The sequence below is a fragment of the Panthera leo genome, chromosome C1, assembly GCF_018350215.1.
Source record: "Panthera leo isolate Ple1 chromosome C1, P.leo_Ple1_pat1.1, whole genome shotgun sequence".
NCBI classification, from domain to species: Eukaryota; Metazoa; Chordata; class Mammalia; order Carnivora; family Felidae; genus Panthera; species Panthera leo.
In genome coordinates this window covers 92,468,085-92,486,176 of record NC_056686.1, presented here as the reverse complement: position 1 = coordinate 92,486,176, position 18,092 = coordinate 92,468,085, and the positions used below count along the sequence as shown (strand labels likewise).

The following is an 18,092-nucleotide window of genomic DNA, read 5'->3' as shown; positions in this document are numbered from 1 at the left end:
CCTAATCTGTATTACAAGTGAGTAAAGAAACATTTCAAATGTTCCTCATTGCAAAGGAACATTTAAATCCTATCTATTTATATTTGATCAGAAAGCTACCACTGATATTTTTTTCATAAAACTTTTTCCATATCCATGTATAGAAATATACATAGAGGTCAATATATTTCTGTTGACATTCTTTTTTTTTCTTGTTAACATTTTATCTTTAACATTAGATTTCTAAAAATAATTTTATTTCTTGCCCCTTAATATAGTCTTCTAATCTTGTTTGACTAAGATAGGAATCAGTATGAGTATAGAGACGGCATCTGGAATTTAGTTTCTGTAGATATTAATTGTATCTAAGTACTAAAATATTAACTACCTTCCTGCTGGTGTCCAGATATACTTATTATTAAAGAAAACATTTCTTTATCTCACCTAGTCCAGGATTGGATATAAGTAAAAAGTTCTTTTTTTTTTTAAGCTTATTTATTTATTTTGAGAGACAGCGCACAAGAGAGGGGCAGAAAGAGAGAATCCAAAGCAGTCTCTGCACCAGTAGCATGGAGCCAGATGTGGGGCTCAAACTCACAAACTATGAGATCATGACCTGAGCCCAAACCAAGAGTTGGACACTTAACTGAGCCACCTAGACTCCCCAAGTAAAAACTTATTTTTTTTAAATACATAGAGATGTTTTTGTGATTTTTTTCTTATAGGTAAGTGTGTCATTTATTATGGAAATACAGAAACATTCTGATTTTTTTTTCATTTTGTTTTCAGTTTTCAGCAGAATACACTTTATTGTTGGCTCTACATAAATTCTGCCTGGTGAGTAATCGTTCACATGCACCATGCGCTGGCATATCTAACCTACAGTGTTGTCAGAGCTGACTTTGGCTTAAATAGGTTAAAGGGCCAGAGTTCTGTCCTTTTGAATGATTTTTAGAATAGTTGCAAACAAAATCATCTACTCCGTACCTTTTAAGAGGCATTTCTTCATTGATTTTTGCACCTTAAGTTAATTCAAGTAAACTTTATTGTACACTTATGTACTGTACATCTCATTTAAAAGATAATTTTAGTTGTTTCTAAGCTAGTTAACTCTTACTGTTTTATATCTTCCCTGAGAAGGGAGGATGAAACATTTATTATTGAATTCTACTCTTCTGAATTAGAGAAAAATTCTGCTTGGTAGTGATTAATAGCTTAAGGAGATTAAGAATGTGAATTATGGGGGCGCCTGGGTGGCTCAGTTGGTTAAGCGTCCAACTCTTGGTTTCGGCTCAGGTCATGATCTCATGGTTCGTGGGTTCAAGCCCCACGTCGGGCTCTGTGCTGACAGCATGGAGCCTGCCTGGGATTCTGTCTCCCTCTCTCTCTGCCCCTCCCCTGCTATCTCTCTCTCTCTCAAAAATAAATAAACATTGAAAAAAAAAGTTTTAAAAAGAATGTGAATTATGTTTTTATGTGTTATCTTTAAAAGTTATATTTATAATAATGTATTTAATTTATAAATTATATAGCTGGGATTTGGGGAGCCTCTACAAACGTTTCAGTAACACAGAGTGGTTAGAAAAGAATAACGAAGATATAGTCATTAAGCATGTGCCTATGTTATATATGCTATCTAGCAACAGTGAATCTTATAAGAATTAAAATTCTGGGTTGAGTGGTTAAAATAGTATACTTTTCTGCTAGGAATTTCACAGTATAGAATTAAAGCTTGTCTTTTAAAAACCCTGAACAATTCTACATTAATTAGTATACATTTTTTGTATTTATTCAAAGTTTAAATGTAAAGTCAGTATAAAAATATGTATTTGTAAGAATTTATTTCTTCTCTTAGACTTTATTAATCAGAAATGATGGTGGCATTGAACTTGTAGTTATGATTTATTTTATTTCTTTAATGTTCATTTATTGATTTTGAGAGAGAGTGCGCGTGAGCACAAGTTGGGGAGGAGCAGAGAGAGAGGGAGAGAGAAAATCCCAACCAGGTTCTGCACTGTCAGCGCAGAGCCCGATGTGGGGCTCAGTCTCACCAACTGAGAGATCACGACCTGAGCCAAAATCAAGAGTCAGGTGCTTAACTGACTGAGCTACCCAGGCACCCCATAACGTGAAATTCATAGTAACTCTAGAGTTCTCCCATATTGAGGCTGAATGTAAAATAAATTGAGGCCTATAAAATGTTCGATATCATTGGGTATATTCAACAACAATAGAAAATTGCATCTCAATTCTGCACCAAGTTGTATGGTTGATACATAGTGATATAAGTGAAGTACCCACTAAAAACTTAAAAGATGGAGGGGGCAATTTTTTTTCTGATAATTAAATTAGTAAAAGCCATTCTTTTGCTAGTAAAAATTATATGAAGATTTGGGGAATGCTAAAACCACTAACCCTTGTGCTCTAGGAGTAATCTCAGGCACCTCTGAAATGTAATTAAAATTTAGCAGAAATATCACTAATTTTACTGTATCCTTTTTTGGACAAAGTCTGTGAACGGGAGGATGGTCAGCTCAAAAGAGAGCAAAGAGAAACCCAAAGCATGCAGACTGGTCAGCTGCCCTTTTGAGAGAGAGATTGGTGATCTGTTTGTTTCTTGAGGCAAGCATGTCCTTATTGTGGTGATGGATGTAGGAGATTAGCCTGATGTAGGAGATTAGCTTAATTTGATGTCATTAAATATTTGAGTCATATGATATCTTCCCATGTTCTGTCCCTTGTTTACCCTGCCACCTTCTCTACCTAAAAGAGAAAATCTATTCATCTGATATGAGCATTATAGTCTGCTGGACATTTACACTTCTCATTATAAAGAAAGAAATTGACAAGATAATAAACAAATTGGAAAAAAATTAACACATTTGCATACATATGTGTGTTTGTTTCTGTGAACTTGGTTAAAGTTAGTCGGTCCTGTGAGAAAGATGTGCTTACAATAGTCTGCTTCATTGATGATGCGTGATGATGTGTCTTTGCAGCTAGTCCCTTTAGCATGGTAGTCTTTTGTACTGCTGTTAGCCTTAACATTTGAAAATTCCAACAGCTTAGGCCATTTAACTTGTGTGATCTCATCCGTGAAATGATCTTCAGAATTCCTCCTAGTTCTAAATCTTTATGAATTCATAACCTATGTGCTCAATTGTATCACTGCAAACTTTTAGGTAAAAGTTAGAAGAGATTGTAGAGAATTGAAATATCTTTGTTCATGTTTAGGTTGATATGAGTTAAAGTTGTACTTTTTAATCAGCCTTGTTTTGTTTGACTCCAAAGTACAAGATATAATAGTTTGTGTTGCTATAGACTATAAGCTTCTTAAGGACAAGGCCAGTGTCTCCTAAGTAGAACAGTGCCTATCACAGAGAAAAAGCTGCTTATTGAATGAGTGTATGCCTACGGCAAGGTATTTAGGACATGGCTAAACATGGTTATTAATGACTTTTAAAATGTTCTTTTTTATGACAGATTTTAAAAATGTGTAAGAATACATAGAATAATATTGTCTCAGTCCATTTGGGTTGCTGTAACAGAATACCATAGACAGGGTGGCTTATAAATAGCAGAAATTTATTGCTCACAGCTTTGGAAGCTGGAAATCTAAGATCCGAATGTTCACATGATCAGGTTCTGATGAGGACTCTCTTTCTGGTTGCAGACTACTGACTTCTCAATGTATTCTTACAAGGTGGAAGGGTTGAGCTGTCTTTCTGGGGCCTCTTGAAGGACACTAATCCCGTGAAGGACAGAGCCTTCAAGATCTAATCACCTCTCAAAGGCTCCACCTCCTAATTCTGTCAATATGAAGATTAGGATTTCAACAGATTAATTTTGGGAGGACACAAATGTTTAGACCATAGCAAATATAAATGAATCTCCCTCCATTTACCCATTACCCCACTTCAATAGTCATTATTCTTGTTTCATCTTTACCTCTTCCAGTCCCCTCTTATATTATTTTGAAACAAGTCACAGACTTTATATCATTTAATTTGTATTATTACAGTGTGTATCTCTCAAAGATAAGGACTTAAAAAAATTATAGCCATAACCTTTATTCCACCTTAAAGAATGACTGGTTTTGATAAATATTAAGTTAATTTCAAAATACCTATACTAAATATTTCCAAGAAACGTATTATGTAGAGTTTCCAGACAGTTAATAACACTTAGAAATAAAATAATAGGACTAATTTTTGTTCTTGTTCTGTTTAATATTTAGGCTATCAACATGACGGCTGAAGAAACAGTGAATGTAAAAGAGGTTGAAATTATTAAACTAATTTTAGACTTCTTGAATTCAAAGAAACTTCACATTAGTATGTTAGCCCTCGAGAAAGAAAGTGGAGTCATAAACGGCTTATTTTCAGACGATATGCTTTTTCTGAGGTATGATTTCATTAGTTTTATAAGGTTTGTAGCTCCTTCAAAGAAGTGTTAAGTATTAATGAAATAATATGTGTATTTCAGGTGGGATATTTATAATCGTGAAAAGGCCATATAATTTGTAAAAATAATGTTTGTTTTTATAATAGAACATTTACAAAGTCATGTTTTCTATAGAATCTTTTCAATAGTAAGATCAAGAAGTCCATTAAAAAAACTAGAGTCACAACTCCATTGTGGTTGTGGCATCATCATGAAAAATTCTTGATTTAAAAAATAAGAGACTCCAGAAGGATAAAAAAAAATTCTGAAATACCATCTTTTTGGCCATAGAAATGAATATAGATATATTCGTTATAGAAAATATAGAAAAGGAAAAGAGAAAAATACCTATCACCCAGACATACTACATGCTGATGATTTTCTGTGCATGTTAAAAAAAAAAAAAAAAGCAATTCTGTTACATTCTATTAGAAGGATAACTTAGTATCCTTTATCCATTAACATTATAAGGATTCTCTGTGTTATTACAAATTTATACTTAAAATTTTTTGATTTAATTGATTTCCTAATGGTTCCCCAATTTTAAACAAATTATTTCCAGTTTATCTTAAATAAATGCTCTGTTGAACATCTTTTATACATAGGACTTTTTCTGTATCTTGAATTATTTCCTTAGAACAAGATTCTTGGAATTGCAGAGCAAAAGAGAATTAACATATTTGCCAAATGGGAAGCTAAATATATCCTAACTTGAATTAGATGGAAAAAGAAAAACCCAGATTTCCAGACAGAAATGCACTCTCTGCTTATGTGATACTGAATATCCTTGATGAGGAGTACAGATTCTTGGACATGTGGCATTTTGTGACTTGGAAAGCTTTAAAAAATGAAGCATTCCTAAGTCACGAAAAAGGAACTTAAAAAAAAAAAAAAACTTCAATGTATTAAGAGTTTATTTAAACTCCTTGAACTTCCTTGTATTTGGTGTTATGAATGTCATTTAGCCCTGGGGAGCTTAGTCAATATTCTCAGGAACCAACACTGAGGCCGTTCCGGCCCTGTCTTTCAAGCATTGCTACTCCTGGAATTTAGCAGTGGCTCTCAAATATCCCCCCTCCAAGAACCAGCTGGGTTTCTGATGAAGTTTTACTGGTCTGAGGTAAAATGCAAAGAATTGTAGAATAGTTAAGTTTTTCATTAAACTAAATGTATTCATCTTAAAGGACTAACCTTTGAAATTCTGCCCTTTCTTTTTAAATATTAAAATGCCTCTTTGTAAAATGATTATGATATATTATGATTGCTTCTTACTAATATTCCTTATTAGCAGGCTTAAAAGTTGGCAATCTTATTTAGATCCTCCTGCCCATCCCTTTTTAAATTATATTGTTCTAAAAATCCAGAAGTAGGGAAATTGCTATTATAAAAGAAGAACAGCAGTAAGAATGCCTTATAACTTTTGGAAATTCCCATAGACCACTAAAGTGGAATGAAACCTGATCTTATTCCTTGCTGTTTTTATTCTCAGAGTATACATTTTAGTGTTATATGCCTGAAAGATGTAGAAATCACAGTTGAGAGCAGGATTTCTCAACCTCAGCAAAAGTAACATTTTGGGCCAGATAATTCTTTGTTCTTTGGGGCTGTGGGGGTTTTCCTGTGCATTGTAGGATGTTTAGCAACATCTGTGACCTATACTCAGTTGATGTCAGTAGCACCCCCAAATTGTGACAACCAAAATGTCTCCAAACATTGCCAGATGTCTTGGGGACAAAATCACCCCCAATTAAGAACCTCTGATTTGGTGAGTCTGAAATATAGCCATACATTGGCCCCTAAATAATACAGAAGAGCTTTAAAACTGTAAGATGAGTAGGAAAATAAAGGAACGTTTAGACTTAGCCCAGTGTTTTTATATAGGTGAAAAAAACCCCACATATATATTAGAATGAGAAGTGGATGCAGATTCACAAATTCTTCTCATATAGGATATGTTGTTACAAATAAGGTGTGAAAAATTTATTTTAGTATAGTGGTTGAGGATGTTAACCTCATTACAGACTTCAGACTGAAGTTTTAATGCTTCATTTATTCTGCTTATCATTTATTCTTATCATTTATTCTGCTTTTATTCATTCTTATTTATTCTGCTTTTAATTAGTATAACCCAAATTTGATAACATGCATGTGTTTTTCTTTATATAGGCAGCTAATCCTTGATGGTCAATGGGATGAAGTTCTTCAGTTTATACAGCCTCTAGAATGTATGGAAAAATTTGACAAAAAAAGGTAAGATTTCATGAAAATTTTTTATTGTCTTATCACTGGTATAGGCTTAGCAAAACAAAATAATAAACAAAAATTTAAAAACAAGACTGTTAGCTTTCCTAGAAAATAGTATACTCAATACCATTGAGTTGGAGCACTTCTAGAGGACAAGTTGTATGTACTTCAGTTGGTTGAAAATCTGATTTATAAACCTACCTTTTTGACAGTGTATATAAAAAGTCACAAGGGCCATATCTGAGACAGTTGTTTCTTCATAATTTATTTATTTTGAGAAAGAGAGCATGAGCTGGGGAGGGGCAGAGTGAGAGAGGGAGAGGAGACTCCCAAGTAGGCTCCCATATCATAATTGAGAGATCACAACCTGAGCTGATACAAGAGTCCCAACAGAGCTCAAGCAAGTGAGCCACCCATATGCCCCAATAATATGAAGATTTTAAAGATGTTATTCTATTGTCTCCTCGCCTCCATTATTTTCTGATGAACACTTAGCTGTGTTTGTGTCTGGATTCTCTTGTATGGTTGTTGTTGTTGTTGTTGTTTTTGTTTTTGTTTTCTTTTTTAGTTGCCTTCAAGATCTTTTTTTTTTTTATTGAGGTGTATATGTGTGTGTGTGTGTGTGTATTTTTTTTATGTTCTTTTTTTTATTATTATTTTTGAGAGAGAGAGAGACAGTGCGTGAGTGGGGGGAGGGGCAGAGAGAGGAGACACAGGATCCAAAGCAGGCGGGGCTCAAACTCATGAACTGTGAGATCATACCCTGAGCTGAAGTTGGCGCTTAACCAACAGAGCCACCCAGGTGCCCCTGTATATGTATTTTTTTCAATGTTCATTTATTTTTGAGAGAGAGAGACAGAGCATGAGTGGGGGAGGGGCAGAGAGAGAGAGAGGGAGACACAGAATCTGAAGCAGGCTCCAGGCTCTGAGCTGTCAGCTCAGAGCCGGATGTGGGGCTTGAATTCACAGACTGCGAGATCATGATCTGAGCCAAATTCGGACACTTAACCGACTGAACCACCCAGGTGCCCCTGTTGAGGTATATTTAACATATAAATAACATTATATTAGTTTCAGATGTACAATACAGGGATTGGATATTTGTATATATTGTAAAATTGTGATCACAGTAGGTCTAGTTAACATTCATCCCCATACATAGTTATAAACACTTTTTTGTGATGACAGTTTTTGTTTTTTTAATTTTTTTTAAACATTTATTTATTTTTGAGACAGAGAGAGACAGAGCATGAACGGGGAGGGTCAGAGAAAGAGGGAGACAGAGGATCTGAAACAGGCTCCAGGCTCGGAGCTGTCAGCACAAAGCCCGACGCGGGGCTCGAACTCACGGACCACGAGATCATGACCCGAGCTGAAGTCGGACGCATGACCGACTGAGCCACCCAGGCGCCCCTTGTGATGACAATTTTTAAGGTCTCTCTTAGCAATTTTCACATGTGCAAAACAGTATTATTAACTATATAATGTACACCATGCTGTGCATTACATTTCCATGACTTACTTTATAACTGGAAGTTTATATCTTGGGACCCACTTTACCCAATCTGCCTACCCTTCCAACTCCTGCCTCTGGCAACAAGATTTTATCATTTGCTTTTAGCAGTTTGATTATGATGTGCTTAAGTGTGGTTTCTTTGTATTTTTCCTGCTTCGGGTTTGCTGTACTTTTTGGATCTGTAAGTTTATATTTTTCATCAAATTTGGGAAGTTTTTGGCCATTACTTCTTCAAATATTTTTTTTAGCCCTTTTCTCCTTCTGGGACTCTATGCAGTATTAGATAACTGATATTGTCCCACAGGACTGAGGTGCTATTCATTTTTTTAAAACTATTTTTGTGTGTGGATTGTGAGGGAGACACAGAATCTGAAGCAGGCTCCAGGCTCTGAGCTGTCAGCACAGAGCCCGACGCGGGGCTTGAACTCACAGACTTTGAGATCACGACCTGAGCTGAAGTTGGACACTCAACTGAGTGAGACACCCAGGTGCCCTAACTTTTATTTTTTTAAACATATCTAGTCACTTTTAAAATATGGGGCACCTGGGTGGTTCAGTAGGTTGAGTGTCTGACTTCGGCTTCAGTCATGATCTCACAGTTCATGAATTCGAGCCTTGCATTGGGCTTTGTGCTGACAGCTCGGAGCCTAGAGCCTGCTTTGGATGCCGTGTCTCCCTCTTTCTCTGCCCTGTTCCCACTCGCACTCTGTCTCTCTCTTAAAAATAATAAATAAACATTAAAAAAATTTTTTTAGTGTATTCTGCACATTGTGGATTCATTGCTGAGGCTCTGGATTCTGTTATCTGCCTTTGAAAAGTGTTGACTTTTATTCATGAGGTAGTTAACTTGGTTACACTCCCACTTAGTGGATGCCAGCTGAGATCTTTGTCAGTTAATTAGCCTTTCATCTGTTGCTTTCCCTGGGCTCCTTGTAGTCTCCCTGGCATCTTCACAGTTTCAGGGACAGCCAAAGATTTTATCTGAGTTTGTACAGTAGATTTTGGTGTATTTTTCATTATGGCTTCCTTTGTGTTTGGATGTCCTCCTGCTTTTCAGCTACTCTTGCAGTACCAAACTTTTTGCTGACTTTTTAAGAAAGTGAAACTGTAGCTTTCTACTTGAGTTTTAGCTCACATTGTGTTGACTGGAGAGTGCCCCCAGCTGGAAGACCTTATACCCTTGAATCTCACTCCAAAGGTTTTTTATCCCCGCCCCCCCCATACCCCCCCCCCCCCCCCCCCCCCCCCCCCCCCGTCGCCAAAGATTGACTTCCCTCTAGTTGTACCAGCTTTTTGTTGTTCTTCATTGCTTTCAAATAGTTACTTTTAAAATTTTATCTAGGATTTATCATTGTTATCTGTAGAAAGGTTAGCCAGATAACAAGTGACTCTACCATTAATGGAAGTACAACCTTATATTGTTTTTTGATCATCTGTTCATACCACTGGTGCTATTTGATACCTGTTTGTTTTTGCACATTCTTCATTTATTGGAATAGTATTCCTTTCACCATCTCCTACCTTTATACAGCACACACCTGATCATCTTCTGAGAGTCAGCTCTTATAAAACTTGCCTTATACTTTCCACCCCTTCTGACAGAATTGTTTTCACATTCCTTTGAGACTTTGCTGAAACAGTATACATATTTCATACAACTTATTAGATGATTTTGCTTTATTGGACATACATTTGCTACTGTAACAATGGTTGAAGGAATGACTGAAGTTTCATTTTCTTTCAGTCCTTAAAAATAATTTTTCTTTAAGGTGCTTAAAGCATCCAGAATTTTTTATTCTTAGACAAGTCAAGTAGACCTCTCCCTGAAAAATCTCTGTTAAAAAGCTTTAAAGTTTATGATTATTTTATGACTTCAGAAATGTTCATTTCTTCCTCTTTCAGCCTGATTTTTATTAGACTTTTCTCATGTTCGAAAAGAAAAAAGGACATATTTTGAATGAAATGCAAAATAATAAAACAAAACATAATAAAACAAAACATTTTAAATGTAAAGGATTTTGATTTCATATTAGATTATAATTTTCATCTTTCATAAAACTTGGCTTTTGGTTAGAATTAGTGTTGGAAATAGAAATCCTTCGAGTACTAAATTGTATTTACTTACTGAAATTATTTTAATTGTGGCTTCAATGTGATAAGCTTTTAAGAATTTTAAGAATTTTGGGGCGCCTGGGTGACTCAGTTGGTTAAGCTTCAGCTTAGGTCATCTTGCAGTCTGTGGGTTCGAGTCCCACATTGGACTCTGTGCTGACAGCTCAGAGCCTGGAGCCTGCTCCAGATTCTGTCTGCCTCTCTCTCTGCCTCTCCCCCACTCATGCTCTGTCTCCATCTCTCAAAAAAATGAACAAATGTTAAAACAAAATTTAAAAAAAAATAGTAATTTAAGAATTTTTTAAAAGTTTGTTTATTTTTGAGAGAGAGAAAGCAGGGGAGGGGCAGAGGGAGAGAGAGAATCCCAAGCAGTCTCTGCACTGTCAGTGTGGAGCCTGACATAGAACTCAGACTCATGAACTGCGAGATCATGACCTAGGCCGAAATCAAGAGTCAGATGCTCCAAGTGCCCCAGATTTTAAGAATTTTTTGAAAGCAGGGCCACCTGGGTGGCTCAGTTCGTTATGCATCCAACTTCGGCTCAGGTCATGATTTGTTAGTTCAAGCCCCACCTTGAGTTCTCTGCTGTCAGCACAGACCCCACTTTGGATCCTCTGTCTTCCTCTCTCTCTGCCCCTCCCCGGCTTGCCTGTGTACATGCGTGTGTGTGTGTGTGTGTGTGTGTGTGTGTGTGTGCGCGCGCGCGTGTGCGCGCACACTTGCTCTCTCTCAAAAATAAACATAAAAAAATAATTTTTTGAAAGCAAAGGTGGTTATAGTAACTTATAAGGGCATTTGATTTATGAGACATTGGAAAATTAATTTTTCTTAAAAATCTTTTTTTAGAGGAATAATTAGCCCTTTAAGACAAACTTGGTCTGTTTTGCTCTAAGAACCTGGGTTTCATTTCCAATCTTTGACTTTGTCGTAACTTGGCTTTTTAATCATTTTAATGTTTTGTATTTTATTTTTCACAGGTTTCGTTATATTATCCTGAAGCAGAAGTTTTTAGAAGCCTTGTGTGTTAACAATGCAATGTCAGCAGAAGATGAGCCCCAGCATGTAAGATTTTTATTCCTGAAGGTTTGCGCTATAGTCTTGTTTCAGTCATAAGTATTTTATTCACTAAAACAAAAGATTAGTATCATGAGTTTTCAAAGTTTTTATGAGCTGGGATGGAATAAGATCTACTCTTTTGTAGCTGGAGTACTTTCAATCTATAATGCTTCTGAACTTGTTCCAAGATTTAGACACAGACGATAAATGAATGGCTGGCTGGTTGGAGAGTGTGTGCTTTTCCTGTTTAAGGTGATTTAGATTACAGTAGATGTTTGACTTGAAGATTCTACATCATTGCTTCTTTTTTTATCCCAGAAGTGGATTATGTTTACTTCCTCGTTTTGTTTTTTCAGTATTTACATTGATCCAGAGGTGTTTTTTTTTTTCCTTCCAAGTTTTTATTTAAATTCCAGTTAGTTAGCTTACAGTGTAATATTAGTTTCAGGTATAGAATCCAGTGATTCATCGCTTACATACAATACCCCAATGATCAGTACAACAGAGGTGGTTTTTGATAAAATATGTGTGTCTTTATGACAATTCAAATTTAAAGATACTAAGGGTTTTTTTGATTAAAGAGTTATTTTTAAAGTTTTAATTATAGTATTGTTATATCCCAAACCAAGGAAACTTATTAAGTGCCAGTAAGTAAGTGTTCATTGAAATAAACTCAAAAGATATTACAATGAGAACTTTCATATATAGTAAGAGAAATGTTTGCCAGACAGTAATGGTTATTTTATTTATTAATTTTTGAAATTTATTAATGTTTATTTATTTTTGAGAGAGAGTGACAGAACATGAGTGGGGGCGGGGGGAGAGAGACACACACACAGAAATCTGAAACAGGCTCTACGCTCTGAGCTGTCAGCACAGAGCCTGATGCAGGGCTCAAACTCCAGCTGTTAGGTCATGACCTGAGCTGAAGTCGGATGCTTAACCCACTGAGTCACCCAGTTGCCCCCACAGTGACGTTTAAATTTGAAAAGAACACTGTAAGTCAAAAGACTTAATTTTTACTTTGTCTTTGTCATTAACCAACTGAATTACTTTAGTTAAATCTGCTCCCTAACTTTTCCCATATGTAAGCTAAAGAAAGGTGAATTCCATAAACTCTGAGATTCCTTACATCATTAAAATCTTATGATTTAAGATAATATTCAGAATACAAATTACTGTAATTTTTCTCTCAGCTAAGCTTTCTTTGTTCTGTCTTCATACTAGGTTTTTTGTTTTGTTTTGTTTTGTCTTTGAGAGAGAGAGAGAGAGCATGAGTCAGGGAGGGACAAAGGATGGGGGCGGAGAGAGAATATTAAGCAGGCTCCACACCTGTCATGGAGCCCAACATGGGACTCAATCTCATGACCATGAGATCATGACCTAAGCTAAAATCAAGAGTCAAACATTTAACTGACTGAGTCACCCAGGCACCTCACATACTATTTTTGTAGTAAATGAACTGTAGAGTTCCCCCCCCCCCCCGCCCCCAATTTGCTTTCTTTCCCCACACAAATTTCTCCTACAGCAAGTTTAAGAATGACTTTTTTGCTTTTTGGGTAAGCTGGAGTGATAGCAAGCTACATAAACCATTGAATATTGGCATGCTTCAGTTTTCATTTCTAGAGTGCTCAATTATTCTTGACCTTAAAAAATTATATATTTGAGAATGATAGTCCAAAGCCTGAACTAGAACAACATTTTAAAAAAAATGTTTACTTATTTATTTTGAGAGAGAAAGAGTACTAGTGGAAGAGGGGCAGAGAGAGAGAATCCGCTGACAGCACGGAGCCTGACTCAGGGCTCCATCCCACGAACTGTGAGATCATGACCTGAGCTGAAACCAAGAGTATGTGTTTAACTGACTGAGCCACCCGGCACCCAGGCATCCCTAGAACACTATTTTTTTTAATATCTTTTTTTTAATGTTTACTTATTTTTGAGAGAGAGAGAGGGAGCACAAGTGGGGGAAGGGCAGAGAGAGAGAAAGGGAGACACAGCATCTGAAGCAGGCTCCAGGCCTATGGGACACAGGGTCGAACCCACAAACTGCGAGATCATTACCTGAGTTGAAGTCGGACGCTTAACTGACTGAGCCACCCAGGTGCCCCGAACGCTATTCTTATAGTAAGAGTTTAATTTGCTAAGTAACCAAATTATTTCATATTTTTATTTTAATAGTGAAAAAACATTTTAGCTCCTGACTTTAGAGTTGTTACATAGCCTGAAAATTATATGAGTACTCTGTGACACTAGAGTTTATCCTTTTGCAATTAAAGTTTATGAAAGCTTATAAAATATTTGATTAAATATTTTTTAAAACATTTTATAAAATATTTTATAAAACGTTTGATTAAATGTATTTGATTAAAATACTCTTGTTTTCATATCTCACAGCATCTTTCTTTGTAGTGATCACTTATATTTTTCTTACAGCTGGAATTTACCATGCAAGAAGCTGTGCAATGTTTGCATGCCCTAGAAGAGTACTGTCCTTCTAAAGATGATTACAGCAAGCTCTGTTTGCTTTTGACTTTGCCTCGTCTGACCAATCATGCTGAATTTAAGGACTGGAATCCAAGCACTGCACGAGTTCACTGTTTTGAAGAGGCTTGTGTCATGGTTGCAGAATTCATCCCTGCTGATAGGAAGCTAAGTGAGGCTGGGTTTAAAGCAAGTAACAATCGTTTATTTCAGCTTGTAATGAAGGGCCTACTTTATGAATGCTGTGTAGAATTTTGTCAAAGTAAAGCAACTGGAGAAGAAATTACAGAAAGTGAAGTACTTCTTGGCATTGACCTTTTATGTGGTAATGGTTGTGATGACTTGGATCTGAGTTTATTGTCATGGCTTCAGAATCTCCCATCTTCTGTCTTCTCTTGTGCTTTTGAACAGAAAATGCTTAATATTCATGTTGACAAACTTCTGAAACCTACAAAAGCTGCATACGCTGATCTTTTGACTCCTCTTATCAGCAAACTTTCTCCCTATCCATCGTCTCCAATGAGAAGGCCTCAATCAGCTGACGCCTATATGACCCGCTCTCTGAATCCTGCTTTAGATGGCCTCACTTGTGGCCTAACCAGTCATGATAAGAGAATCTCAGACCTTGGAAACAAAACGTCTCCAATGTCACACTCCTTTGCTAACTTTCATTATCCAGGGGTACAAAACCTCAGTAGAAGTCTCATGCTTGAGAATACAGAATGTCACAGTATTTATGAAGAATCCCCTGAACGGTAAGTATTTCCTCATAAAAATTAGAAATTATTCAAAGTGTGAGATTGTGTGTGTGTTTAATGTTCAAGTCCCTTTAGTTGAAAGTTAGTCCTTAAACTTTATAAAGCATTTCTAAAATAAATTTTGATAATTAAAATTATCAATGAGAATATTTTTATATCCTGTATTATTATTTTACTTATTATAAAGGCAATGGATGTGCATTGAAGACATTTTGGAAAATAGAGGAGAGTATAAATATGAGAATTAAAATCCCTTGTAATCTCACACTTCGATGATGTCTTTTTTCTATGAATACATTTTTAAAGATTGGGAATGTACTATATATATTCACATAATTTGCTTTTTAAAATTTGATCTTGAATACTTTCCCGTATTTTTAAACATTTATTGGGATAAATGATTAATGATGTATGCAGTATTCCACTGTATGACTGTATCATAATTTTACCTAATTCCTCATCATAGGATAGCAGATTACTTCCACTTTTTTCTCCTATATGAATAGTACTGAATAGTAAATAGTGTTGAATGTGTGTGTGTAAAAATCTCTGATTATTTCCACTCTGATTATTTTTTCTAGTAACTCTTTTTTTTTTTTTAAGTTTATTTATTTAGTTTGAGAGAGCAAACAGGAAGGGGCAGAGAGAGAGGGAGAGAAAAAGAATCCCAAGCAGGCTCCACAGTGTCAGTGCAGAGCCCGATGCAGGGCTCAAACTCACGAACTATGAGATATGACCTGAGCCTGAGTCAGATGCTTAACCGACTGAGCCACCCAGGCATCCCTCTAGTAACTCTTAATATACATGAAGGAAATAAGTGTTAAAGCCAGCACTCAGTTTTTCTTTCAAACTTGGCATGAAATAATAATTTCCTGGTTAGCGGTTCTTTATTTCAAGAGTTAGAAAAGTTCTTCCCTCACTTTCTAGGAAAACCACTGGGACATATGGCTGGTTTCCTATACTCAGAGTTGATACTATGAAGTATGATACTATGAGTAGGGAAGAGGCAGAGAGAGAGGAAGAAAGAGAATCTAAAGCAGGCTCTGCACTGTCAGCACACAGAGCCTGACACGGGACTCAAACTCATAAACCACGAGATCACGACCTAAGCTGAAATCAAGAGTTGGATGCTTAACTGACTGAGCTACCCAGGCACCCCAAGCGTAGGGTGACTTAAGAGTCATCTTATTGCTCTACTTGAAAGATAGAGATGATATCTAGTAATGAAAATGGATGAGTATAACTTAATATCGAAGGATCCTATTATCTAAATCCCAAAGGAATAGAGTCTTGAACATTGGTAGAGACTATCTTAAACTTTTCTTGGACTTTCCAATCTCTTTAAAGAAAATTTTCATTGTCTGGTATGTTGGGCTTCAATTCTAAGGGACTGTTGATATTCTTCTGAGGAGAACTGTTGATATTCTTCTGGGTACGTAAGATGATTGGAACTTCTTCGTCAGTATAATGTTTGGACTTGTACACCAAAGGGATTGTCTTTCTTTTTTTCTTAATTTAATTTTTTTTGATTTACATCCAAATTAGCATATAGTGCAACAATGATTTCAGGAGTAGATTCCTTATGCATTTAGCCCATCCCCCTTCCCACATCCCCTCCAGTAACCCTCTGTTTGTTCTCCATATTTATGAGTCTCTTATGCTTTGTCCCCCTCCCTGTTTTTGTATTATTTTTGTTTTCCTTCCCTTATGTTCATTTGTTTTGTCTCTTAAAGTCCTCATATGAGTAAAGTCATATGATACTTGTCTTTCTCTGACTAATTTCACTTAGCATAATACCCTCTAGTTCCATCCATGTAGTTGCAAATGGCAAGATTTCATTCTATTTGATTGCCGAGTAATACTCCATTGTGTGTATATATATATATATATGTGTGTGTGTGTGTGTGTGTGTGTGCTCTCTCTCTCTCTCTCTCTCTCTCTCTCTCTCTATATATATATATATATATATATACACACCACATCTTCTTTATCCATTCATCCATCGATGGACATTTGTGCTCTTTCCATACTTTGGCTATTGTTGATAGTGCTGCTATCAACATGGGGGTGCATGTGTCCCTTCGAAACAGCACAACTGTATCCCTTGGATAAATACCTAGTAGTGCAATTGCTGGGTCGTAGGGCAGTTCTATTTTTAGTTTTTTGAGGAACCTCCATACTGTTTCCCAGAGTGGCTGTACCAGTTTGCGTTCCCACAAAGGGATGGTCTTTCTAAAGAAAAGAGACACAAAAATCTATCCAGTTCTGACTCTACATGTGCTGTTGCCTATGTAAAAGGAGTAGTAGAAATTGAGGAATGACTAAAGACAGAAAGAAGTGGAGTATAAGCTACTAGACCATTATAGAATAAGTAGAGAGGTAAAATGTGACATATTAAAATGTGAGTAATACATGTGTTACTAGCTGAGCAGTAGCATAACCAAGAAAATATCTGTCATGCCTGTGAAATTGGAAGACTTAAGAGGCAAAGCAGTGTGGAATAATGAATGGTCTTTGGAGTCAGACTTGGACTTGAGCAAGAGTTTGCCATTTACTAGTTGTGTGACCTTGGGACCTTTATTACTTAGTCTCTCTGAGCCTAAGTGATATTCTGTATAAAATAGGGTGTTGACTTGCAAAGTGAGATAAAGTTCCTAGCAGAGTGGCAAGCATGTGCGTGGTGCTTAGTAAATACAGATTTCCTCCCTTCTGAGTGTCATACTCCTGGTAAAGACAATATGTCAAAAGGGCTGCTAATAGCATGCTATAGGTAAGCTACTGTGCTGTGGATAAAGTATAAAAATTTACTTTGGAAAAAGTTAACCTTGTTTTTAAAATTATCTTGGGGCGCCTGGGTGGCTCAGTCGGTTAAGTGTCCGACTTCGGCTCAGGTCATGATCTCACAGTCCGTGAGTTCGAGCCCCGCGTCAGGCTCTGTGCTGACCGCTCAGAGCCTGGAGCCTGTTTCAGATTCTGTGTCTCCCTCTCTCTGACCCTCCCCCATTCATGCTCTGTCTCTCTCTGTCTCAAAAATAAATAAACGTTAAAAAAAAAAAAAAAAATTAAAAAAAAAAAAAATTATCTTAGGTGTGGGGTACCTGGGTGGCTCAGTTAGTTAAGTGCCCAGCTCTTGATTTTGGGTCAGGTCATGATCTCACGATTTGTGAGTTTGAGCCCTGCATCTGGCTCTGTGCTTATTATAGTGTGGAGCCTGCTTGGGATATTCATTCTCTCTCTCTCTCTCTCTCTCTCCTTCTCTCTCTCTCTCATTCTCTCTCTCTTTCTCTCTCCCCCCTGCCTCTTTCTCTCTCCCCCTCTGCTTCTTTCTCTCTCCCCATCTGCCTCTCTCTCTCCCCCTCTGCCTCTCTCTGTCTCAAAATAAATAAACTTAAAAATATTTTAGGTGTAATTTAAAAATATTGGTAAGATTATTACACAATTATCTTGAAGATGCCACTTGAAGAAACCTCTTATTTGTGGTGATATACGTTTGAAGTCAG

At 36.5% G+C, this 18,092-nt stretch overlaps 1 protein-coding gene across 15 annotated transcripts in view; it reads left to right on the top strand.

The window, feature by feature from the left end:
• WDR47 (WD repeat domain 47) overlaps window positions 1–18,092 on the top strand; it is a 69,776-nt gene that overhangs the window by 14,726 nt on the left and 36,958 nt on the right. For 8 of the 15 annotated variants that reach the window (XM_042953227.1, XM_042953228.1, XM_042953231.1 and 5 more), the window contains 5 exons: window positions 769–816; window positions 4,217–4,383; window positions 6,589–6,672; window positions 11,272–11,377; window positions 13,787–14,589. In XM_042953227.1, coding sequence (XP_042809161.1) covers window positions 4,226–4,383; window positions 6,589–6,672; window positions 11,272–11,377; window positions 13,787–14,589 — 1,151 coding nt within the window. In that variant the 5' untranslated portion in view covers window positions 769–816; window positions 4,217–4,225. Of the gene's footprint in view, window positions 1–768; window positions 817–4,216; window positions 4,384–6,588; window positions 6,673–11,269; window positions 11,378–13,786; window positions 14,590–18,092 lie in introns of those variants that run through there. The other 7 variants (XM_042953226.1, XM_042953224.1, XM_042953225.1 and 4 more) reach the window with 3 other exon arrangements.